Here is a 27,247-nt window from a genome sequence, read left to right as displayed (position 1 = left end):
CAACAAGAAATACTACTAAAAGTATTCCTTAAAAAAGAGATGTGTTCTATGTCCAAAATCAGAAGACAGAAAATATATAAAATCTTGTAAGAAGTGCTTAAAATACATTTGCCCTAGACATATATCGAAAGAGAAACGTTGTATTGTTAGAATATGTAGAGAGTACAATTAATATAATTTTATAATAATTATTTTCAACAATAAAAATTGTTTTGAGTTCTAAAAGTTGAGTTATTTTATAAATACAAAGTTATAAAAACAAATATACCAATAAAAACATATATCAGCTTGGAATCAACTAATAACTCCCCTCTTCCACAATGCATACATTTTATTTAGAGTTGGAATTACTTGCCCTTATTTGGGTTTTCAGGTACATGTTAGCATCTAGATACGACTGTTACGTTCAGTTTAGTGTAAAACTAAATTTCCTACTGGATCGCTTACATCACCTAATAATAATACATGGATAATCCAAGCATCAATGGCGTATGCGTGACGTTTGCACAATGCGTAGTAAAAATTTCTAAGTATTTAAATGAGATGCTCTAAACAGGTCCAAACCTTCATTAATTAATATTCACGCTAAAATTATCTTTTTCAGAAAATAATAGTCTAGAAGTTAGAAATAAGTTTTTTGTATGAAAATGCGACGCGAACGTTTAAACAATAAAAGAATGTAAGTTTTAAGATCGACCATCTCCGGTTGAAGATCGAATTAAACATCGATTTTGATGCTCCCGCATCTAAGCTTCTATCTCGTTACAGTTAATAACGAGTGATTTCTTCCAAACCTTCTTAACTCTTCTAATGTTCATTTGGTGATATGAACAATAAAGTTAACATTTATGTTCATTTGACCTAGCTCCGCGGGCCTCATGTTGGCCACCCCTGGGTTAATCCTTTGAGGCTGCCTGGCCTTGAGGAACTTCAGAATTTCCTATCGTTCACAAACGAAGAAAACCTCTCAGCAGAGGGTGGGGCAGTTTGCCCCGGGCGCCACTGGCAGAGGGGAGCCAAATGATTTCCAAGAAAAACAAAATTTGTTTCTGGAGGGGGAGGGGGAGGGGGCGCCAATATAGTGTCGCGGCCCAGGTGCAGTTACGTTCGCTACTCCATTGTGTTTATTATTACGCCACTGATGTTTATTGGCAACAAATTCTATTAAAACTCGCGGGAAAAAAGTATGCATAGAAGTCTATGGTGTAAATAGTAGTAGTAGTGGTTTGGGTAGCACTGATCGCAAAATTAATTTTTCATATGAATAATTTTTTAATGGAATTATTTCAGATCACAAAATTATTTCAAGAGAAATCTTGGGCTATAGATTATGTTAAAAAGAATCAATTATCAGCGAAAGATCAATGGCAAGTCGATTTTACTACCAAATAAATTCATGGATTAAATTTTATAGGTAGTCGGTACAGTTCGCCGAAACTGTTAAATTTTCCCCCACACACTTCCAGGAATGACTCAAAATCAGGCATGCATGGTTACTCCTTTGAGGATTAACCCATCGTGTATAGCCTCCTTAAGTTGCCCGATATAATTCGGGTTAATGACGGAAGATGACGAACCTGAACGGCTCGCTATTGTTGAAGCCGCTAAGCAATTATCTTAATGGATCTTAGCTGCAGGTGTCCTTGCCAGTGACAGGATTAGTAAACCTTTGATTGACATTTTTGAAACAAAGGAATCACTTTCAACATCTGCACACATCACGTGATTCGTTAGTTAAAGCATTTCATTTGTGTTTTAACAGCAGTGGCGACGTTTCTTTAGAGTGACGTTTGTGACACAGTTCTACGGAGTTCATTCGATAGTTGTCCTTGCGATTGAAAAAGTTCTTTAGGATTTTAATCTGTTATTTAGGAGCAAAATATCGATCGGAAGATGGCAGATTGGGCTCTATCGGCCGCCGAGCAGGATAACGGCCTATCACAAAAGGTAAGTGCTCAAGCCTAGTCAAGCCGAGTAGCGACACGAGTCATGGCCGCCATGTTCTGTCGACTGTCATCGCGTGGCCTATGGATTTACATTAAGAAATGACGATTATTTCAGTTTAATAAAACATTTCATTCCTTTTTTTATTCACAAAAATGACGGGCGGATGAATCTTATAGACTCGATAAGTTTTAAATCTCTAGCATTAGTATTTTTAAATAAAAAATTAATTTTATTTACGTATTAGAAAATTCTAGATCGAAATTCCAAACGTTATTTTAGAGAAAACGTAAGAAATCAGTCAGTAGTTAATGAAATAGATATTCGGCTTGTCAAAACTACTACTGTATTTACTAATTTGACAGGATTTAATGATGGAATATACAACGTACGCGTGCTTATGCAACATTCAAAGATAAAGCCTGACGTAACTCGTCTCGTCTCTCTCTCGGGAAACCTTTTGAGGGTTTTATTATTAATAGTCTTTTTGTATTTTTATTTAACGTCCGTCTTTATACTGTAAACACTATCCATTTTTTTCTTTAAATAAAATAAACTTACAGTAGTTTGTTCTTACACTCGTTGGAGTAAAGACGTGTTTCTTTTCTTTAAGTGTTATTTTGTTATTTCACTACGTAAAACTTTTAATATCAAAGCTATTATATTGAAGTACTTTAATATAATAATCAACCAAATAAAAATTATCATATTTGTATCTATATGCATTATTGTATGATAAAAAGTAATTTAACAGACTTTTTTACAAGTTTAAAGCTTTTTATATATGTATAATAATTACACAAGTTTATAAAATTTATTTAGACATACAGTATTAGTAAGATTAATTGAAAATTATTGATATTATTATACTATTATAATTATATTTTACAGATTGGAAATCTAAACATTAAATCTACAAATGACGTGATGCCTGTTGCAGAGATAGCAGAAAAAAATTTAACTGAAAACTCTTCGGGAAACGGCGAACCTGGTATGATCAATTTGAACGTTAACGCTTAAAAATTATCAATGCATAAAATTCCTTTCTTTTGTCTAAGGATTTGCAATTTTTCAGTTATTAATGCAAAAATTCTGATTTAATCACTTCGTGTAATAAGATTATTAATTTACCTTTTAAATTGCAGTGTTTTTGAATTATTATTATTATCATGCTTTATTTAGAAATTCCACTTGCCGAGGCATCGTTAATGAGAAAAATACTACATACAAAACTAGTTCATAGCACTCACGATGTGGAAGTTCAGAGAAAGAATCCAAATTCTCCTTTATATTCGGTCAAATCCTTCGAAGAATTAAACTTGTAAGTGTTATTTATATATAAATATCTATCGAGTGTACACTTTAATGAAAACTGTTATCGCTTATAGACTTAGCTATAAATTCGAGTTTAAAATAGTAATTTTGAATGAGTTTTTCAAATTAAATACTGTATAAAAATGACCAAGTGTTTAGCCTACTGGATATTGTGTACGTAAATGTAATACGAGCAGGAAAATGTAAACAGAAAAGAATGAACAGTTTCAATGTTTTTTCACCATAAATTTAATAGTTACTTTTACAATTAATTTGTCATTTTTTTAGATAAAATAATGAGCAAATAACAAAATTTCTATTAAAATCTGTAGGCGTCCAGAACTTCTAAGAGGTGTTTACGAAATGGGATTCAATGCGCCATCTAAAATTCAAGAAACAACACTTCCAACGTTACTTGCGAATCCGTAAGTAAATTTACTTTGGTGATTTATTTAAAAATCTGTAGTTTGCAGTTATAAAGTATATATTTTTCCAATATTTTTGCTATAAAACAGCCCTCAAAATATGATTGCTCAGTCTCAGAGTGGAACGGGGAAAACGGCCGCTTTTCTGCTGGCGGGTTTAAACCGAGTTGATCCGGATAAGAGATTTCCACAGGTAATTTATGTTAATTGTTTGTTTTTAATATTATTTATAACTCCAGCTACGAGTATAGAAGTTGTGATACGTGGCTAATAAGATGGTATCCAATAGACACATCACGAAGATTATCAGCATTATATTCAAATAAAGTAAATGAAAAGCTAAAAAATATATCTAAGGAACCCTACAAAGCAAGATAAATCTATATATATTAATCTTGTGTTATATTTTAAGACTTTGTAATGAAACAGAAAACGTGGTTAACTCATTTATGGGTTATCCTGCATATTTGATCGTATTTAAAATAGTTCATTTTTAGTTTGTTTTATTACGTTGATTTTAATTTATATACGAAACACGTTTATACATTAATTAATTTTATTTCGGAATTAGGTCTTAATCCTCTCGCCAACCTACGAGTTAGCAGAGCAGACCGGATTTGTGGCAAAGCAAATGGCTAAATTCTGTTCAGAGATTGGAATTCGTCTTGCAGTCAGAGGAGAAACACGTAAGTCTTATTTTAGAATTATCATCTTTGTTTCGGTAGTGATCCATCAAACAGCCTCTTATTCGTGCTTCACACATGTGTTTTCCTCTATACGAGCGATGTATGCTGCTCACTATTAAAACAGTATTATATACATTTAAAGTTTAAGTTTACAAAAAGAAATTGCATAAGTAGGCTGTCACTGTATGGTTGTAGAAGAGTCGCTTGTGGCTTGTGACAAGAGACTGTTTGGTCACATATCGTTTCCATACACTACTTTCAGTTCCGAGTCACGATATTTTCTCCATTGTAAAAAATTGCTTACTTTCTGTTTTAGTCGCTAGAGGTGAAAAGATATCGGAGCAAGTTATCATCGGAACTCCCGGAAAAGTTTTAGATTGGGTCTTAAAATTCAAATCCTTCGACGTCAAGAAAATTAAGGCGTTTGTACTGGATGAAGCGGATATCCTGATCGATAACCAAAATCGTCACAATCAATCGATCCGAATTCACAAGTAAGTTACGTTATTTTAACGAAATCCTTCCGCCTAAAATTAAAAACATTCTCACCTAGAACATTACTAGACATATTTAAAAATATTTTACGCGATTGATTGATCCGAGAATCAATGGCTTATCTCTTTAACAGACAACTTTCTGCCGAGTGCCAGATGATGATGTTTTCTGCAACTTACACCGACGAAGTTATGGATTTTGCCAAAATTATTGTGCCTAATCCGGTTGTTTTGCGGCTGAAGAAAGAAGACGAAAATCTGGAGAACATCAAACAGTATTACGTGGTGTGCAGAAATCCCGATGATAAATTCACTGCCTTAGCAAATATTTACGGAGTTTTATCTATTGGCCAGGCTATTATATTTTGCCAGGTAAATTCTATTTATTTATTTATTAATGTATACGTTCTAAATCGGTAAAGGATACTAAATTAAAGCGATTAATTGGTGAAAAATTAAAAGGGAATTTAGCTGTTATTTAACAAGTTGCTTTAGAACGTGACTGCATTATTTATAATTAAGACAAATATTTGTCATAAGAGGCAAAGAAATGAGAAAATGTCGATGAAATGTTTAATTTTCTATGGTAAAAACTTTACATATTTTAAATGAATATTTCAGACAAGACGTGCTGCTTGTTGGCTAGCCGAGAAAATGACAAGAGAAGGACACGCAGTTGCCCTTTTATCTGGCGATTTGTCGATCGAACAGCGAATTGCCGTTCTCAACAGGTTTAGAGATGGAAAAGAAAAGGTCCTTATTACAACCAATGTTTGTGCAAGAGGTATGGAAGCTTTCTTTTCTGTTTCTTTTGTTAAATTAATGAGAGTTGCATTAACAAAATGCGAATGTTTCCATAGGTATCGATATCGAACAAGTTACTTTAGTGGTAAACTTTGATTTGCCCGTCGATCAGAAAGGCAGTGCGGATTGCGAGACCTACCTTCATAGAATTGGCCGCACGGGAAGATTCGGAAAATGTGGAATTGCCATAAACATGGCGGAAGGAGAAAGATCGATGAAGATCTTGGAAGAAATTGAAAACTGTTTCAGTAAGTAAAATCTGATGATTACATTCGTTTTGTCGTTCGAATTAAAATGCAACATTGAGAAGATGGTGCAGAAAATCAAATCTTTTTATTTCTGTACTTTGCACATATTCGAGGATATTTTTATTTTTACGCTGTTAAATGAATTTCAAAAAATATCATCGTTTAAAATTTAGTTTAAAACAGGAAGTAATTGCGAGTTCGATTCTGCAACCGGTTTGCTGCAGTTTGAATTTCTAACTTAGTAATTAGATAATATCTAAGTTTAAAATTCTAAAGGCGAAGGATTTTCTGTTTCAGAGCTGAAGATCAGCCCATTGGATGCCGAAGACGTGGACGAAATCGAGAAAATCGAAGACGTTTAAGTCGTAAATAAGGAAACATTTCCGGCCGTAATTAATATTTTGCATAATTTGTCAACTTGGAAAATGAAAATCGGTTTATAAAAGATGTTTTGGTTGAATTTTGCTGTGTAAAATAAATATGAAGGTTAATCCTGAAGTTGGGTATTTACTGTATGGTTTCTTCTGACGTCGGATTTCGATGCTTAATTTGGTGAAAGCATGCCGAGTTTTAATTTATATGTAATTATCAGTAAACAGATAATAGCAATGATTATTTTAGACTGTTTTTTTATTGTTTTCTCCAGAAAGTGTCTGGAGGGTTTCTGTGAAAGTGGCAAATATTTTTAGTTGTAAATAAAATGATTGACTTTAATGAACAACAGTGTGGCTTAAATTTTCTTATTTCTTAATATTTTTTCATAAATATTTAATAGAAAACAGAACGACGCGCAAGTTCTGGACACGTAAAGATCAACATCTGCATATAAATCAGTGATGCCGGTCTTTTAAGCAGTTGGAAATTGTGTTCTGTTTCACTGTAAGGATCATGCATCCACATTCCTATTGTGATCTTTACGTAAGGCTCCGACGGGGGAGGGGAATGTCGGGGGCGTCGCTCAGAGGGTATGTGGGTGCGATGGTCACTGAGACAGACTCTACGGTTTCAAGAAACCGTTAACCGTCTTGGAAGTTCTAAGTCGCCACTCTTGGTCTTCCTCTCCGTTTCAAGATATTCTTAAATGGAGCGTTCGCGAATGACAGTTTTTTTGACGACTCCGGGATGATGCGGTTGACTTCCGGTGATGGGAAGATGTCGATTCGAGGACGGGAGACGGTGACGATGATGGGCACGAAACACACAACAAATTGTCCGACACTTGGAACTTTCGGGAGGTGAAGCCGTCGCGTCGTTGAATTCTCGGATTTTTATAAATTTCTATCCTCGATCGCTCATTCCGAGTGGGGCTTTTCTTCGTTCTCGCTTTCCAAAGAAGTTGATCACTCGTTATTAACTGTAACGAGATAGAAGCTTAGATGCGGGAGCATCAAAATCGATGTTTAATTCGATCTTCAACCGGAGATGGTCGATCTTTGGACTTACATTCTTCTATTGTTTAAAAGTTCGCGTCGCATTTTCATACAAAAAACTTATTTGTAATTTCTATCTTTTTTTAAAAAAGATAACTTCAGCGTGAATAGTAATAAAGGTTCGGACCTGTTTAGAGCATCTCATTTATATACTTAGAAATTTCATTCTGTGAACGCGTTTCCTTCGTTTTTATTTTTATATCCGGCTACTTTAAGTGTAGACGTCGTTATTGAAGCCTAGAAACAGACTAGCAGGCAACTAACTGATACCACCCGAATCGCATAGAAGCTTTCACGAGGCACTTTATTTGATCAAATATCGCATTGTGTGTCTGTAGTGATTTACTGATAGAAACTTTTCGCTGAGTAAGATGGCGCATAACTCTCGTGACGTGTCGAAGTATAGTTTACGTCACCGAATGCGTCATGTGTGTGCCGAAGAGCATTTTCAATATAGATCAATTTGGTCTTGTTAAAACGTGAAGGTGATCCAACGTTAAACTCTTTCATGCGTAGGAATTTACCAATAAGAGCATTTCGATAACCGACGATCTCACGATACATTCAATAGGATGAAATATGTGATTTTCTACTACGCATTGTGCAAACGTCGCGCGTACGCCATTGATGCTTGGATCACCCGTGTATTATTATTAGGTGATGTATGTGATCTAGTAGGAAACTTAGTTTTACACTGAGCTGAACTTTAGCTGGACATTGCGTGAATGTATCACACCAATCAATTGGTAAGATGAATTTTTGATCTGCTATTTTAATCTGTACATTTGTACCTTAAGTCTTAATTAAGCTGGGTTTAAATTACAGCGTTTATCCTGTAGCGTGCAAAAAATGATTTCAGTATGACCTCACATCTATGCTACGCATAGCTTTGGGTAGATATGACATCAAATCGACGTCATTTTATAACACGTAAGTACTTAAATCCAGCTTACGGCACCGTCCTTCTTTTTTTTCGGGTCGAATCGAGTTGTGCCAAAATCGCACAATTCGCTATTGCGAAAAATTTATTATTATATTTAGTTTCCATTTGTTTCTTTGATTGTTTAAGACGTCAATCGCAGCATTTGTTAATTTAAATGCATTCCAATTCCTATCGATTCGACGCGATAACCGGGAATTGCACTTTTACGCTCGGCAATCGTCTTAACGTTTTCAAATGCAACTCCCAGCAATATAATGTATAAATATAAAAGTAAACAATAATATAAAATTTCCAATTATATTAATACTAACTTTTAAAAATAATAAATAAAATTGTTATACTTTTATTAAAATATAATATCTTTTAGATATTTTGATATTTTATATTTTCGTTACAACGAGTTGGCAACGTGATTCTTTCTCTTTAATTTCTATTTGAAACCATGTGTGTTGTTTGTATTCATCGTGGTATTTAATTTGTTTTCCTTAATGAAAAGTTTTAATTTATAAAGTTATTGGAAAGTAATTATGAATTTTGAAGTTTCGGAGGATGAAAACCTGGTAATTGGACATTACGCGAAAACATTAAATCCGGATGAAATTGAAAAATTAAATAAGGACGTCACAATTTCTAAATTTCATCAAAATAAGTTGGAAAATGAAGCCAAAAAGAATTGGGATTTATTTTATAAAAGAAACGAGGGACGATTCTTTAAGGATAGACATTGGACTAAAAATGAATTCGAAGAATTTACAAAAGAATTCGATTTTTCCAAGGTATATACTGTAACATTTGAATTAATATAAAGTACGTGTAAATATTAGAATATAAAATTCGTACATATACATAATAATCTGTTTCTCATACGTGATACAAACATCATCAAATACTTGCAGCGTTACAATTGTAGTTAATTAATGGATGCAAATGTAGCTCTGAATGTCGTGGTTGGGACTTTATCGGAGCTGTAGATTATCAGTGTATCAGGAAAACTACTTAAATTATTCTATATTTTAAATAGTTAAATGTTTATTCTATAGAATACAAAACACAAAGACGATAAAAATATATGGTAGAATCTCAAATATTTGATTTAATGCAGATCGATGCTGTCTTGGATAACCGAAATCTCGGATAAAATGGATGGTCAAGGCTGTTTTGGATTAAAAATTACGAATATAAAAGATTCGTGTGATTTTTAAATCTGTTTTTATACTTTATTGAATTCAGTTATATATAAAAAGAACAATTTTATGTATTACTATAGCCACAGCTTAATTTGAATGATTTGTCTCACATTGGAGTTAAATGGTAAAAGGTAACAGAAATAATTCATTTTGTAATACATGTTATTGTTCTAAACATTCTTTTATGAATTACAGTATAAGAAAAGTAGTGTATTCAGAGATGTTCCATATTATCCAGGCAAACCAGTAAGTGATTATAGGTTTTCCTTGGATAATACAAACCTTGTTAAATGAGGTTCTACTGTAATAACAAAAATACATTTTGTTTCTTTGATTCTTTTTTCCTTTACACACTATATTAGTGTGTAAAGAAAGAGAGTATCAAAGCATGATTCATTTCTTGCATAAAAATTTGGTTTTTATTATATTATGTCTTCTTTTCATTACTAAATTTTAGACGAATAAAAGATATTTTAGTTTTGAAATTTTATCAAATACTTAATAACAAATAAAGAAATCTATAAGTTTTTATTGTAAAATTAATAATAAATTAAATGTAAATACATTCTTAATTTAAAAAAATATTTTATCTATTAATATGAAATTGATGTCAGGATATATACAGCGCATGTGTATGCGTTTGTGTGTAACATATTATCAATGTGTGTATAATTATATTTAATTTTAGATATCTCCTACACCAACAATGCTGGAAATAGGATGTGGAGTAGGAAATTTCATTTTTCCATTAATTGAAGAAAAAGTTCCTTATTTTATTTATGCATGTGATTTTTCATCAAGGGCGATAGAATTAGTAAAGGTAACATTACAATAAATTCATTTGTAGAGTTATTGCAACATTCCTTTCTACAATAAAAATGATTTTAACAGTTTATTTGATTACAAGTACATATTTAATTATATTTCAGTTAATAATAAAATTATAAAGTTAATCAAAATTACAACAAAACCTGATTTTAAAAATATGTTGTTGATATTATGAAAAATCTGAATTGCTTTTTTAGCAATATTGTACGTATCATCTCAACTATAAATAATATGAAAATATCAATATTATCAATTTGTTTTGATTTTAAAAAATAACAAATATTTTCAGCAATTTGTTTTCTAAATATTTTACTTTCACAAGAAATCATTCATAGTATTCTATGAGTTGCTGTTATTCTGTATTTATGGTTCATTGCTTTATTGCTTTATTAATTGAGGGAGTTAGTGAAAAAAAATGGCAAAACATTGTTAACACATTTGGATAAAAAAGTGTTGTAACACATTTGGATTTGTGTTTGTGCATTGTTGATCCATCTTCAACGAAACTTTTGCTGTTCAGGTGCAAGCCCCACAACTTGCATACTCACATTAATAAAACATTGCATATTAAAGTGCTGGTGAATTCAAATACAAAGCCTACTTTTTCTCAAACTTTCTAATGTGGGATATGCTATTTCTTTTACCAATCCTTTCAATTCATTTTTTTATTTCGTATTTTCTTACTTTATTATTAATATGTTATAATTATAAAAAGTAATGACACTTAGCACCATAATGAATACTTAAAATGAAATGTTTGTGTAGCCAATTCTAAATTTATTAAAACTAATATTTTTATAATAATGAAATGAAGATATTTCATTATTATAACACATGGTATAATAATGAAATNTGTATATTATATTGTTTTTTTTATTGACATTTGAAAGTTATAATTTTAAATATTTCTAATATTAATTATTTGAAAGTATTTACTTATTGTGAGTTTAATATATTTCATAGAAGCATCCTCTTTATGAAGATGATGTGTGTCATGCTTTTGTCTGTGATATAACTGAAGATAATTTAAAAGATACTATAACTGAAAACTCTGTAGATATAGTTTCAATGATTTTTGTATTATCAGCAATTCATCCAGATAAGATGCCTAATGCATTGAAAAATATATATCAGGTAATTTAACTATAATTCAATTATAAATTTTTAAATGTAAGATTTCAAATCATTATTTTATGTAAAATAATTAGAAACTGATAAATCTATATTCAATATTTATTATGTTTACTTAAATAAAATACATAGTCTATCCCAAAAATTTATGAACTACCTTCATAGAGACCATAGAGTAAACTCATGTAGAAACAACATTTCATTATTATAACACATGGTATAATAATGAAATGAAGACATTTCATTATTATACATTAATTTGGCATGGTAGTCATCCTATTGATTAATATTTTTAATCTACCTAAGATCAAAATTTTACAAAATGTTTCTCCATTAATATCGAGTTCTTTCATTATTTAGACATACAGTGGGTGATTAGATAATGAACACTTTTGCGAAAGAATTTTATGTTCAGACAACAAACACCTCACAGAACAAACACAAGAAGAAGCGATGTAAAATAATGAATACCAATTGGTCTTCCCTTGTCTTCAGACAACAATTCGAAACTTTTCAGAGTGCAGGAGACATGACATTGATGCTCAATCCAGTATATACTGATTGGATACTATTCCTTTGAACTTTGAAACTCTCCCTTGTAATTTCAGTCTTTTATTTTTATGACAGAAAGAAATTTTTTATAGTATTCGCGAGACTGTCGCATGGGCACTTGTTAAGTTTTGCGTCAATTTTTATTTTCAAAAGGTGAGAGTATAATAGCAAAGGTAGAGAGTGGGCAGAAGATGTCTGATGTTACTGGGCAGTAAGGCATAAACAGGTCTACAGTAGGCTGCAGTTCAATCTTATCTAAGAAAGATACAGTATAATCATCAAGACTCAAGCAGCTAAAGGAGTAACAAAAATCACATCTGAGAAATAAACAACATTGAAGAGCTCATAATGGAATCTGAAACTGATCTGACAACAAAAGAATGCCAAGAACTCTTGAATGAAGAACATCAAGAAACTCGGCACAATATGTTTTCTTCTGAAAAAGAGGATTAATGCTGATATCTGCTATTAAAGATCTTTTGAAGAAGTGGGAGGATGTCAGAACAACAGTCTTAGAATGACATCCAAACCAGGTTGAGGTTAATAGGCTTAGGGATCTCTATAACAACAATGCTATTAATTACTTCCAAAAAATCCTAAAGAAGAGAGAAAAACAATCAACATTGGACAGATTCTTTAACACTCCACAAACAGAAAAAACATGACTGATAAAAATGCAAGACTGTGTATACATGTATTTTTATTATTACATATAAATAAATGTAGTAAGAAAGTATATACAGTAGAGCGTTGTTTATCTGAAAGTCAATTATCCGAAAGAATTCCAGTCGGCAAATTTAAATTTTCATCAGTGCTGTGGCGCTGCAATCTTTGGCTATGTCTTGGGCTACTCAAATATTTTACGTTTTTGATACTAAATTAACTTCTGAAGTATAATTTTTCATTGTTTTTATATTTTTTAATATATTTATTTTGTTTTTACAAAATAAAAAAATAATTTTTAACGATACAATAGTCTTCATTAGGCTTAACATCGATGAAAATTCAATGCGAAGCGACACACAACAGAGAAAAATTTCAACATGGGATAAATTAATATATTTTTTCGTACATAATCGGTTATTCGAAATATCGATTTTCTGAACAACCCCAGTCCCCAATTGATTTGGATAAACGACGCTCTACTATAATTTTTTATTTTTGGGGTCTCCAGAACAGATTAATCAAATTCCCATAAAAATCTATGGTAAATTGATAATCGATTAACAAACAATTTGGATAGCGAATACAGTCTTGGAACAGATTATATTCATTAACCAATCACCCACTACAGGCCACTGTATTCTATGATTAGACTAATCAATTTATAAACTTTTAAAATCATTTACAGGGTTGAAGATTTTTCTGTCATTTTTGTCTTTAGTTAGTTATTGTAAAATCTTTAACAGTCCATTCAAAAACATGCATATAAGAGAATATCACAACAAAGTTATTTTATTAATTTCATAGCTTTCAATTAAGTTTTAATCTAATTTGCAATAAAATTTAATTTTTACTTTTGCTCTTTCACCATAAACAATATTAACATTTACATAATATAAAATCTGTAATGTTATCACATGTGAATGACAAATTATATTTGAATGGTTTTATACAGAAAAATATTCATATTGTTCTACTGTTGCAGACTTATCAGATTTCCTCCCTACATACTTTTAATTCTTACTAGCAGGTGAGCCTGGCATTGCTCGGGAAAAAAGAATTGATAGCGAAGATTAAGATTATTAGATTATAGCTGATCTTACCCGTTTTATCGAGTACAAGAATGTCCCTTCTCTTCTGAGACTAATTAAAAAATTTTTAGATATCTGCTTACCACACCAGGATAACGATAATTAAGACTCACTGCAACCACTAACCAGTGCATAGTACCATTAAGTGATGAATAAACATTTTTGTAACTCTTTCTGGGTTCTTCTTCAGGTTTACTAAATTTGAAAAATAAGCTGGATCTTCCAGAAGCATTCATAAATATAAATTCAAACATAAAATCGAACATTAAGACAAAGAGTTCAAATAAAGCAAACTTATGCACATGCACTCTTCATGTCAACTTTATATATGAAATGCTCGTATACACACACACCATCTATCATAGGATAAATGTACTATGCCAGGAACCTTTGCAGGAGTGTATTAAACAACTTCCCAAAGTTTCATGGCAATCGGATAAATGGTGTAGTAATGCATGAAATACAGACAGACATGCATTCATTTTTATATATATAGATAACAGATTTAGCTTAGAATTTAATTGTCAGTTTAAAATTATTTATCATAGATAAGCTAAAATGAGTAAATTTTTAATATGCTTTGAATATATAATATATTTTCTTAATATTTGTGTTTCTAATGTATATTATATTGTTTTTTTTATTGACATTTGAAAGTTATAATTTTAAATATTTCTAATATTAATTATTTGAAAGTATTTACTTATTGTGAGTTTAATATATTTCATAGAAGCATCCTCTTTATGAAGATGATGTGTGTCATGCTTTTGTCTGTGATATAACTGAAGATAATTTAAAAGATACTATAACTGAAAACTCTGTAGATATAGTTTCAATGATTTTTGTATTATCAGCAATTCATCCAGATAAGATGCCTAATGCATTGAAAAATATATATCAGGTAATTTAACTATAATTCAATTATAAATTTTTAAATGTAAGATTTGAAATCATTATTTTATGTAAAATAATTAGAAACTGATAAATCTATATTCAATATTTATTATGTTTACTTAAATAAAATACATAGTCTATCCCAAAGTTTATGAACTACCTTCATAGAGACCATAGAGTAAACTCATGTAGAAACAACATGACAGGAATTTCCATGAATCAAGTTCAAAACTCAAGATGACTGTTACGAGGGCTGTTCGGAAAGTTTGCGGCCTCAAATAGAACAACAAACAAAATAATGTTAAAACTTTTTTTATTTTTCAATGTAGTCTCCTTTGTTAGCAATGCACTTATTCCAGCGATGTTCTAGCTGTTTTATGCCATTACAATAGGTCGATTTGTCAAGGTGTGCAAAATACTCGTTTACTTCAGAGATGACTGTTATTTGAGCAGAATCTCTTTCCAACCAAGAATTATTTTAAATTTGGAAAAAGGTGGAAGTCACTGGGGGCCAAATCAGGTGAGTACGGTGAATGTGGAACTAATTGGAAGCTAAGTTCGTTTATTTTTTGTTTAGTGATTCTGGCATTATCGTGGTGAAACAGAACCTTCTTCTTCAAGTGTGGCCTCTTCGATTTCTTTCTTCAGTTTTTCCAAAAGTATACAGTAATAGACAGCATTGATGGTCTTTCCTCTTTCTAGGTAGTCAATAAAGATGATTCCTTTAGCATCCCCAAAAAACCGAGGCCATCACTTTCCCCGCTGATGGAACTGTTTTTGCCTTCTTTGGTGGTGGCGAACTGTGGTGTTTCCATTGCTTCGACTGTTCTTTTGTTTCAGGAGTGTAGTAATGGATCCACGTTTCGTCAGTAGTCACAAACCGACGCAAGAAATCCCGTGGGTTTTTCTTGTAGAAGTCCAAACACTTCTTTGACATCAAAGTGCGAACACGTCTTTGCTCAGCGGTCAGCAGATGCGGCACCCAACTTGCTGAGACCTTCGTCATACCCAAATTTTCGGTTAGATGTGGTGCACTCGGTCGACAGAGATGCCTGTTGTCTCAGCTATCTCACGCGTTTTCAAACGGCGATCTGCTAACACCAAATCGTAAACTTTGTCGATATTTTTTTAGTGACAGCAGTTGACGGCCGTCCGCTGCGAGGGTCATGTTTCACACTCTCTCTGCCAGATTTAAAAAGGGCTGTCCATTTTTTCACAGTGGTTTACGAAGGAGCAGACTCTCCCAAAACTTCATCCATGTCAGCTTTGATTTGAGATGCGGTCAACCCTTTTTTCGTCAGGTATTTTATGACCGCCCGAGTCTCCGTCTTCTCCATTTTTGACAAAGCATGTGCACATTGACTATCTGCTAAGCTGTCGTGGCAAAACTTTACGACAAATCAAGCGGAAATTGGTATCGTATTTTTAGCAAGGATGGCTGAATTATTCCCGCCAAAAATTAAATTGATCGCAGCGCCGCATATAGGCAAGGCCGCGAACTTTTCGAACAGCCCTCGTAGATGATGTAACTGCTTGTATACTACGAGGACTGTTCGGAAAGTTTGCGGCCTCAAATAGAACAACAAACAAAATAATGTTAAAACTTTTTTTATTTTTCAATGTAGTCTCCTTTGTTAGCAATGCACTTATTCCAGCAATGTTCTAGCTTTTTTATGCCATCACAATAGGTCGATTTGTCAAGATGTGCAAAACACTCGTTCACTTCAGAGATGACTTCGTCATTTGAGTGGAATCTCTTTCCAGCCAAGAATTTTTTTAGGTTTGGAAAAAGGTGGAAGTCACAGGGCCAAATCAGGTGAGTACGGTGGATGTGGAACTAATTGGAAGCAAAGTTCGTTTATCTTTTGTTCAGTGATTCTGGCAGAATTTGCAGGCACATTATTGTGATGGAACAGAACCTTTTTCTTCTTCAAGTGTGGCCTCTTTTCTTCGATTTCTTTCTTCAGCTTTTCCAAAAGTTCACAGTAATAGACAGCATTAATGGTCTTTCCTCTTTCTAGGTAGTCAATAAAGATGATGCCTTTAGCATCCCAAAAAACCAAGGCCATCACTTTCCCCACTGATGGAACTGTCTTTGCCTTCTTTGGTGGTGGCAAACTGTGGTGTTTCCATTGCTTTGACTGTTCTTTTGTTTCAGGAGTGTAGTAATGGATCCATGTTTCGTCAGTAGTCACAAACTGACGCTAGAAATCCTGTGGGTTTTTCTGGTAGAAGTCCAAACACTCCTTTGACATCAAAGTGCGAACACTTTTTGCTCAGCAGTCAGCAGACACGGCACCCACCTTGCTAAGACCTTTGTCATACCCAAATTTTTGGTTAGGATGTGGTGCACTCGGTCAACAGAGATGCCTGTTGTCTCAGCTATCTCATGCGTTTTTAAATGCCGATCTGCTAATACCAAATCGTGAACTTTGTCAATATTTTCTTCAGTGACAGCAGTTGGCGGCCATCTGCTGCAAGGGTCATCTTCCACACTCTCTCTGCCAGATTTAAAAAGGGCTGTCCATTTTTTCACAGTGGTGTACGAAGGAGCAGACTTCAAAACTTCATCCATGTCAGCTTTGATTTGAGATGGGGTCAACTCATTTTTCGTCAGGTATTTTATGACCGCATGAGTCTCAGTCTTCTCCATTTTTGACAAAGCATGTGCACACTGACTATCTGCTAAGCTGTCGTGGCAAAACTTTATGACAAATCAAGCGGAAATTGGTATCATATCTCTAGCAAAGATGGCTGAATTATTCCCGCCAAAAATTAAATTGATCACAGCACTGCATATAGGCAAGACCGTGAACTTTCCAAACAGCCCTCGTACAGTGCAAGTATAAAAAAACAATTTACCAAATTATTTATTTATTTCTTATGTTTAAGAGGTTGGTTTTTTTTTTTATTATACACCTTCATTACAAGTCTGCAGATATAATGAGTACAAGTGCGTTTTGCATATCAATATTAGTCTGTATTATTTTCCTTTTTAAGAAATTGTCTCTCTACACATCAGCTTGTTTGGTTGACAATGGTCATACAAGTAGATCTTAACTTTCATTGCTTTATAATTTATAAATTCACTTATATTACAAGTAAATGTTAATCTTTCAACAATAATTTTCTTCATATAACTTTGCATTATTTTGATGCTTTGAGGTCAGTTTCTTACTTGGCCTTTCATCATCTTGTAACTTTTGTAACATTAGTAAACTTAATTTTTAATAAATATAAACATCTTAAACATAATAGTTATATATCAAAGCCAAGTGATTGCCTGATTTGGCAATTGTTTGACTTTAATTTTTAACTTTTACTAATGTGTATCAACAGCTGAACACCCAACTCTTAAATTTAATATTTATTTACAAAATGTTTGTTCAATAAATATAAGTTAGCTTTATGCTCTTATTTCTAAATGATGTTTTTGGCCCTATCAAAATTGTTACCTAGTTTTCCTCTTTGTCTAAGAGATCATTTTTTATTGAGGTGTGACTTCACTTTTTTTTTATAGTTTAGGTTTTATTGGGTGTTTGTTTTTAGGAGGGTAATTACACTGTACAAACCATTACCAATATAATGTGTAAATAAATTAATTATGTACAAAAGTATGATATTACATCTTGCTTGTTTATGATAGGCCATAACATTGTTTGGTGTGATGTATAAATATAATGTCAAGTATTTGAATCTTAATCACCATAATCATTAGAGTTTGCTTTGTGACCTGAGCCAAAATTCAAAATAATATAATTATATTTTTTGAAAATAAATGACTAACAACCTAGCATAAAAGAGATGATTCTAGTGTCATCTGTGTAAATAAGGTTGCATTATCTTTGTCAAAGTTTTATTCACAAATTCTGTAAGTTTTATTGCAGTTGGTTGCTTTACCACAGAAATGACATTGACACTCAACCCAGTATATACTGATCGAATAGTATTCATCTGAACTTTGAAACTCTCCCTTGTAATTCCAGCCTTTTATTTTTCTGACAGAAAGAATTTTTTATAGTATTCGTGAGACTGTTGAGCAGGCACTCATTAAGTTTTGTGTTAGTTTTTGTGACACTTAGACTTAAATTTAAGAATGACACTTAGACAAAAATTTTGATGAAGCAAGGAACAAACATCAAATTCTGTGTGAAATTGAGCAAAAAGTTCACAGAAACATTAGCAATGTTACATAAGGCTTATGGGGACAAAGCACTTTTCCATACATCAGTTTATGAGTGGTTTGTGAAGTTTAGGGACAGTAGAGAATCACTTGAAGGTGATAAGTGCAGTAGTATGCTATTGGACAGTTGAATTATATATTTTTAACAATAATTATTATTATTATTATTAGAAATATATGATTCTATACCAGCCAGTCAAACAAACCTGTTTGTACAGATGATTATGTACAAAAAGGTTTGTTCCAGTAGGCCAACTGTTACTGGAGATTATTTCTTGGGCATTATGAAGCTTTTGCTACAAAAATTTATCAGGTTCATACTCAATACTGAATACAAGGCGTCTGATTACTTCTCCAAGACAATGCTACAGCTCAACTGCATTGGCAAGTACAACTTTCTTACTTCAAAGTCAATCTGAGTCCTTGATTGACTCACTGCATTTGGCACTATGTGACTATTTTTGGTCTCTAAACTGAAGATGAAGCTGAAAGGAAAGCAATTCAACACTAGTTTTTGGACATCTAGAAGGCTTCAACCAAGACTATTTTGACCATCTCAAAGGAAGACTTTCACCAGAGTTTTCTAAAGCTCTGTGACCATTGTAAATATTATATTTCTTCAGAACAGATGTGTTTTGACTAATTGTAAATAAAAATTTGTGATTATTAATTTATACAGTAGAGTGAGTTTAATGAAAGTTCAGAAAGTTTTGGGACAGATTGTGTATAAAGCCAATTTAGGATGTTTAGTTGATTACATAAAAATTTTCAAACATTGCTATAACATTTAACATCCTAATTTTGGTTTAATTTTGGGGAAGAAAAACATGAGTATAATACTGTACCATACTTTAATAAAATAATAAAATATAATAAGAAAAATATTTAGTTGATTTAGATTTAAAACTAATTGAATACCAATTATTTGGAAAAAATTTGATGAAAATCAATAAGTGAAATACTCAGTTTTAGAATCCTATTTTTCGCTGTTGGATATGTTATTTATTTATTTATTTATTTATTCATACTTTTACAGGCATTGTCATGTAGACAAAATAATAACCACTTCCTAAATAACAATTAAACAACAATACCCATTAAAAAGAAGGGAAAAAGCTTTTAAATGAAATTATCTGAATGTTACATAAATCTTATCCAATTTAATCATATTGAGTATAAAAATTATAATTATGTATAATATTAAATTCACTTATATTTTCTTAAATGTTAAGAAATTTGATATTTGAAAATTAATATCAAGGTAGGTATACAGAATTATTTTTATATGTATTGATACAATAAGCTTTGTATTATTTTTTTACCAAATCATCATCATTAATATTATATTTTTTAATAATCTATAGTATTTTCTTGTCAATGTAGAACTTTATTAAATTTTTAAACACAACTTACTTAAAGTTACAATATTTTCATATATGTAAACTGCAATGTAAATACTTTTATTATACAGGATGTTTTCCTTAAACCTCTCTAGTTTTGTGGTTTAATTTTGTGGAAAAAAACATGAGTATAATACTGTAAACAATGTTCACATGAAAAAGTTAGTTACTACATTAAATCAGTACATTCCCATACATGCTTCTGATGAAAAAAGTGTGCATGCTAGGCCAGATAGAGCCAACCCCTGTTTTGTTCAGTTTTCTTTCATAACTAGATGAAACCTTGCAGGAAAATAAAGAAAAAAAGGCATATAAACATGTCTCAAAATGAGTTTTTTTTGAAAAATCAAATCTTCTTATGAAAGTGTTAGGTACAGGACAGATTTTACAACCATTCATCTAAGTGAAATTAGGTGCCTTCTTGGGTCTTGAGAAAAGTGGACATCAACAATTAATTTGACAACAAATTTTATCCCAATTAAAGATGTTTGTTGATCTTAGAACTCTCATTGTCTTAAATCAGACAATGTGTGTATCTCTTCTTGACAGTTAATTAATTGAGATAAACTTCAAATTTATTCATAAATTCAAAAGAATATAAAAACAATTCAACAAAATATTATTTACTTGTAAACTATGTTTACATACACTGTATACTCTGTATAATCCACAGCACTTCTTAATGTATGTACTGTATATATACAATTTCCTCATTTTTATTTATTTTTTGATTTTTATTTTATTATTATATTCATTGCATTTTAATGTTTAATGTGTTTTTATATGTTTTCCTATCATTGTTTTTTTAATTAATCATTTAATATGTTGAAAAATTCTTGTAAACGTGGCTAAGAATTAAATCATTATATTTTTAAATTAATGGTTATTATTAATATTTGTTTCATAGCAGATCATTTTTAGATTATTAGTATAGTATAGATATTGAATGTAGCTAGATTATTTTTATAAAGATAAATATTTCTTTGTTAATAAATTTAAAGTAAAACTTTAAGTATTTACCATGTGACCTCTGCTTTAAGCAATTTTAGGTATGATTGATTATAATTTTATTTGAATGTTTATAAATGGAATATTGGATTTTGAATTAATAGAATTTTTATTTATGTGTTTTTTTATTAGATTTTAAAGCCTGGAGGAATTGTGATTTTCAGAGATTACGGATTATATGATGCAGCTATGTTCAGATTTAATCCTGCTCGCAAACTAGCGAAATATTTTTATGTTCGACAAGATGGTACACGAGCATATTATTTTTCAGAAGGTAATTGTATAATGTCATTAATATTTTTTTCTTTTTGTTACATTTACATATTTACTTGAATAATTGACATCCTCAAGTAATCTATACATGCTATTTTGTAAAACAGTGATTTAAAAAAAGGGAAAAAACTTAACCAATTTTTACTAATTTATAGCTGTAATACACACACACAGTAGTAGCCTTCAAACTCATTGTTTTGTAGGTATTAAATATGGCAGCACTAGATTTACAAGGCCACATGATATCCACTCAGCAGTGAGCGATGAATATATTCGTCAAGTGTGATCATGTGGCAGTGGTGAGGGACAAATATATATGTCAAATTCTTTTGGGGTATATTGCCAAAAACTAGCCTAAAACTACCGCAAAAAAATTCACATAAAAAATGAATTATGTAACAATAAAATAAGACTTTTGTTTACTAGACATAACTGTTTACAGAATCATTTCCTGAAATAATAATGAAAAAAACACGTGGAAAAATACTCTAAAAATTTCACACGTTTATTCTCCACTACTAAGGGGTAGCACCATACCTGACTATTCCACTGTTGAAAGGATATTAAAAGATGAAAATACCAAGAGAAAATTTAATTATTTATATATCTGATAAAGATAAATTATCTGTTATTTTGTAGTAATGTATTTTATAATGAATTAACCTACTAATTAAATGAAAGTAAGGCTTCTTTATGTTGTTTAATTCAAGTCGAAGGTAAAAAACTTCTAATAAATCAATAGCTTAAACTAAAAAGTAATATAGGCATATAGGTTATTTACTATCAATCTCAGTTTATATCAAATTTACTTTGTTTATTTTATTTTCATAAAATTAGTTGCACAAAAATGTTTAATGATATTGCTTTGTAACTATCAACTATAAATGCTGATTATGTTAAGCGAAGTCATCAGCTTGAGTGAAATTTATCACTAGAAAATTAAGTAAAATACTTAATAACTGGAAGCACCCTGAACTTTGGGTTGCATCATCAAATTTTTGTCAAAATTTTTTGGAAAGTTCAATTATTCAAGTAAATGTGTTATATCAAATAATAATGTGAAAGTACAAATATTGATTGTTTTCTTTACACTTTAAAGTTGATCGCAAGAATTTTTAAGTGCAATTATTGAAATCAAATCTAGTGTAATTTTTTTTAAAATTAAGTCAAGATAAGCAAAATTATTTTAATTTTAATTATTAAGAGATTTTTAAAAGTAAACATAAGCATTCTTTTATTTATCATTGAATGCGTGTAGAAATAAATAAATGCTTTTGAATTGATATTTATTATTATTGCACTGTAAAGAATAGTAAACAATTGTTTATTATTTAAGAGTGTACTTATAGACCAAATACAGATTATTTTAAGGTAATTTAGTTGAACTTTTTTTAGTAAAATTTTTGTCTGTGGACTTTTTTAAAGGCCACTTTTTATTTAAAAGATATGCATTTTAAATATGATGATCAAACAAGGTCATAAGCTTGGACAGAACATACAAAGTGATTCTGAAATAGGGGGACAAACTTCAGGAATCCTCACAGGAAAATAAAGGGAAAAAAATGCATCTTCTTTATATGAAACCATGTCAATCTTCTTATTGGATTATTTCTCACAATAAAGTGTAATATAAATGACACAAAAGACTCTTTATATTTGTTTAATTCTTTTTTTTTTTATTTGCTGAGACGTAAAGATGTAAACAAAGCATTGTGCCATTTATATTACATTTCATTATGAGAAATAATCCAAAAAAAGGCATACAAACATATGTCTAGAAATGAGAGATTTTTGAGAAATCAAATCTCTTATAACAGTGTCAGATGCAAGACAGATTTTATTACATAACTCTCTTATTAATACTTTTAAATAACTCTTGACTAAAGTGACATACATTAACTAATGTTAGTCAATATGCACATGCATGCATATTGTACTAAACCATACCTATCTGTACAGGTGGATAGGTATAGTTGTTTTCTGGTATGACCTCTATGTTTCCCCTAATTTAAATCTTTTAGATTTTTATCTGCAGGACCAACCAAAGATTCTAGAGTATGCTTCCAATGACAATGCAGGTATACTGCTGTGACACATCGTTGACACCTGCACCACCATTCTCAAGAGACTGAAACCCTCAAAAGAGCAACATTCATGACATCTTCATAAGTGTAGGGTATTTTGAACATTTCCAATGAAGGAAGCTACATAATTGAGAGTTATATAAGAGTGAGTATGCAATAAAATCTATTTTGTACCTAACACTATCATAAGAAATTTGATTTTTCAAAAAAATGTTTATATGCCTTTTATTTTCTTTATTCTCCTGTGAGGAATCATCCCCACTATTTCAGAATTACCCTGTATATAGTATTATAATTTGAAATTTACTTTTTCTTCTTTTTTAATGCATGCATACAGTTCCTTATACAAGGTGTAATCAAAAAGTGTGGGAACTTGAACCACAGAGCTTGTTAGAATCAATCTTTGGCATTGTGAAGAAGCACTGTCAACTTCTTTATATAGATTGTTTAGGTTTTGTAGTGATTCATCCATTACTATTCAAGTAACAGTTGATTAACAATTGCATTAGTTTTTGTGATTTTTGGTTTTAAAATGTGTGACATTAAAGAACAGAGAAACTGTAGAGGCACTAAAGGGGCAGCATTTCAAGACACAAAAGGAAGTAGAAGTGAAATCAAAAGAAAAGCAATCAAAAGAAAAACTGTAGAAAATTCGTGTATCTGCATATCACATTGCCTTTGAAGATTAGAAAAAACAGTTTGGGCATTGTAATAAAAGCTGAAGGGAATACTTTGAAGGTGATATAATGTGAACATTTTAAAATTTTTTCCTTGGAATCTTCCGTCATTTCCTCAAATTCTTTGTGATATTATTTCATATTTTTTGTCATCTTCCATTGTTTTGTGAAGATATAAGTGAAATGAGAGCTACGAGGATACATTAACAAAATGAAACCTTTATTTTGTGTGAAATAAAACAGTTTGTTGGGATACCAACTCCACTCAGTCCCCACTTACAGTTTTGCAATAAGAGTAGTACAGCCTTAATAGAATGAACAGATATCAGTACAACCATCACGAAATAAATGAACTTTCAGTTTTATACAGTTAATGTATGCAAATTACAACTTATCACTTAAAACTAACTTAACCTGAAGACAGAAGACACTGGTATAGGGGGAGAATGATAGAAATAATGATAGGTAAAAGTGGGTACCCAGCCTACAATGGTAGTCTTGGGGGTGGTGATAGTTCCAAAATCTTCTTTTTCTGAATGATGGGCGAATTATTGATTTCTCTTAACTCACATTGATGTTGTTCTGAAGTCCTTATGATGATTCTTTTATCAACCAGATCTGCTGTTGATTCTTGTCTTGACTTCTTTGTGTCTTCATTCGCTGCTAAGACGATATAGAGAGCATCACCTTTCCATCCGATCCTTGCAACGTCTCAGCAAAGAATGTCCCTTGTCTTTCTGTTAAGCCTCGGGCTTCCTTCCTTCTTTTGTTCAAGGGGGTTAGTCACCACCACCCAAGAAGAAAGGGTTGAGAAAGAATTTTCTGGAAGAGAAAAACAATAGAAGGAAGAAAGAAGGAAACTATACCAAAAATTAATAAAACCTATATAAAATATGGTGTACAGTCATAGTTTCTCCACTATAAAAATTTGATGCAGTTTATCTGCTTTAATCAAAACTAATTTATGTTTTTTTTAAATAGTTCTTTATCAATTATTATGCCTTTTTGTCCTTTTTTACACAATTTATAATTTATTTTGTATACTAGTANTTCACGTCGTAAATGCGAGACTCCGTTATGCCCCACCCTGTATAAAGAATCATAACAGGCCAATTTAGTCATATAAAATACGAAATTATATTTTTAAATTAGTATCTAAAGAAATTTCTTAGAAAACGGACACTTCGATAAATTTAGATATCAAAATATATTCACCTATAAAGGCCATTTCACACCAAAATTTTATACGCATCTCACGCGACAAGCTGTATACTTTCAGAAAACAGCTTTTATAATTTAAACGAATATTTTCACATGGCCTAAAAAGCCGTATTCTCTATATAAAAATCTAGCCAGGTTAGGTATGTTTTTGCTATTACCCAACAAAAATTACGAAACATGGCGAGTAATTTCAAGAAAAATACAACACGTTGAATGCTCTGTACCTCAAGATTACCAGTCAGTTTAATCATGTCTTCTTCCGTTATATTCTATGTGCACAATAGACATTAATCGGCTATTTGCCTTCCTTCCCAGTGAATTTGGTGTATGAGAAGTATGATGTATTTTTGTTTCCGAACAAAATAATACTTATTAAAATACTTGTGAAATTTCTGTCGGGTGTACTTTGTCTGTGGAAAATTTTATCTTTAGAACTTCGATAAAATTTTCACACATTAAGCCACAAAGCCACGTCAAGGCGACACCCATTTTGTGGTAGTTTTTTGATTTCCAGAAACTGACCCCGATTGTTCGACAGAATAACAATCGGGGAATAAAACTGGATATTCATTGCTATTCGATTAATTCGGTAACCAAATCGATTACAAAACACCCAATTTTTATGTCATAAGTCAAATATTCCTATTAACTAAAAGGCATTTTCAATCCACATTGTCAATTCAAAATAAAAATAGCAACGAATAAANGATAGAATATAGAATAATAACAATAATAGAATAAACTATTTATTTTTATTTTTACCATTTTAAATATAGAATATCTAGCAAAATTGTTTGAAGCTGCAAATTTTGAAGTAATATATAACAAATACGTAAAAAAGGAGACTGTAAATAAAAAAGAAAATATTTCGTTGTCACGAATTTTCATACAAGGCAAATTTCGCAAAGTATGTAAACTTTTAATATATGTCATATCAAACAATAAACTTAGCTTATCTTTATAAATTACAGAATTAAAGATTACTTACTTAAATTGTTAAATATAATGTTTTTAATAATAATAAAACTCAAAATGTATTTATAAATATATTTACAAATTAGTTATTAATATTATTACATTTGTTTTTTCTAAAAAACTGAAACTATCTCTTCTTAAAATAATGACATTTTTATTTATGTTAAATAAAACTGTATTAAAAACACTCATAAAAACGGACATTTTCAACAAACTTAAGTTATCGTCTTCAGGTTGAAAAGTAATTCAGAAGATAGAATAGAGTTTAAAAAAACTAAATGTACTATGATATTATTGATTACTTCTGACATGTGATCAACGATGTCACAATAGGTTTATATGATAATGAAGTAATGATCTCCATGTAAAGGAGAAAATTTGTCAAAAACATTTGTTTTTATTAAATAAACATTGTACTGTTGTATTTCTGGTTTGGTGAGTGGGTTTAATATTAATATTAACCCAGTTCTCAGTCATTACTATACATAAGATTATATTTTTTGAAGAATTTTTTCAAACAAATTGCTCAAATTATTGTTATCTTTTAATTTAGATATGAAAAAAGAATTTGAATTGCTTTACATTGGAAAGATGAATGTAATGAATATCAAAATTTAATCAAAGAAGAGAAGATCAAATGAATATCATTTACAAGAAGTTGTTTTAAGGTGTATGTTTATTTAATTTTTTTGAAATGTAAAAATAATTTTATGGGTGCTGAACTTGTTACTGGTAATACATTTCATATAATTGTATTCCTTTATATTTGTACAATAGTGAATTTATTTATTA

General features: G+C 30.9%; 2 protein-coding genes across 4 annotated transcripts; both read left to right on the top strand.

Annotated features, from left to right (window-relative positions):
* The first annotated feature begins 1,617 nt into the window (after positions 1 to 1,617).
* On the top strand, positions 1,618 to 6,587 carry LOC111620465 (DEAD-box helicase Dbp80-like). The gene is made up of 11 exons (XM_023362387.1): positions 1,618 to 1,947; positions 2,836 to 2,935; positions 3,127 to 3,265; positions 3,591 to 3,683; positions 3,774 to 3,876; positions 4,255 to 4,369; positions 4,686 to 4,863; positions 4,998 to 5,235; positions 5,485 to 5,647; positions 5,724 to 5,915; positions 6,213 to 6,587. Exons 1-11 carry the CDS (start codon positions 1,894 to 1,896, stop codon positions 6,275 to 6,277), a joined length of 1,440 nt encoding a protein of 479 aa, XP_023218155.1. The 5' UTR covers positions 1,618 to 1,893; the 3' UTR covers positions 6,278 to 6,587.
* A 2,095-nt stretch (positions 6,588 to 8,682) lies between these two features.
* Positions 8,683 to 27,247, top strand: LOC111620489 (methyltransferase-like protein 6). Of its 3 annotated transcripts, none has more exons than XR_002755921.1 (6): positions 8,683 to 9,064; positions 10,164 to 10,295; positions 11,267 to 11,437; positions 21,358 to 21,499; positions 23,520 to 23,727; positions 26,257 to 26,385. XR_002755921.1 is itself a non-coding variant. In XM_023362407.1 (6 exons), the coding sequence occupies exons 1-6, from the start codon at positions 8,816 to 8,818 to the stop codon at positions 27,012 to 27,014; spliced, it is 831 nt and encodes a 276-aa protein (XP_023218175.1). In that variant the 5' UTR covers positions 8,688 to 8,815; the 3' UTR covers positions 27,015 to 27,247. The 3 variants fall into 3 exon arrangements, 1 of the variants encoding a protein (XP_023218175.1); XR_002755922.1 differs by having other exon boundaries at positions 8,684 to 9,064; positions 23,534 to 23,727; XM_023362407.1 differs by lacking the exon at positions 23,520 to 23,727 and adding an exon at positions 27,009 to 27,247 and having other exon boundaries at positions 8,688 to 9,064; positions 26,257 to 26,387.

The sequence above is a fragment of the Centruroides sculpturatus genome, unplaced genomic scaffold (assembly GCF_000671375.1).
Source record: "Centruroides sculpturatus isolate CEXI.00-Female unplaced genomic scaffold, Cexi_2.0 scaffold28, whole genome shotgun sequence".
NCBI lineage: Eukaryota > Metazoa > Arthropoda > Arachnida > Scorpiones > Buthidae > Centruroides > Centruroides sculpturatus.
This window is presented reverse-complemented; position numbering and strand designations above follow the sequence as displayed.

Coding starts and splice junctions, on each gene's coding strand:
- LOC111620465 (XM_023362387.1), top strand. CDS start 1,894: ATGGCAGATTGGGCTCTATCGGCCGCCGAGCAGGATAACGGCCTATCA. Junction 3,684..3,773: donor CCAACGTTACTTGCGAATCC/GTAAGTAAATTT, acceptor GCTATAAAACAG/CCCTCAAAATATGATTGCTC. Junction 3,877..4,254: donor CGGATAAGAGATTTCCACAG/GTAATTTATGTT, acceptor TTTCGGAATTAG/GTCTTAATCCTCTCGCCAAC.
- LOC111620489 (XM_023362407.1), top strand. CDS start 8,816: ATGAATTTTGAAGTTTCGGAGGATGAAAACCTGGTAATTGGACATTAC. Junction 9,065..10,163: donor AAGAATTCGATTTTTCCAAG/GTATATACTGTA, acceptor ATTTAATTTTAG/ATATCTCCTACACCAACAAT. Junction 10,296..11,266: donor GGGCGATAGAATTAGTAAAG/GTAACATTACAA, acceptor TATATTTCATAG/AAGCATCCTCTTTATGAAGA.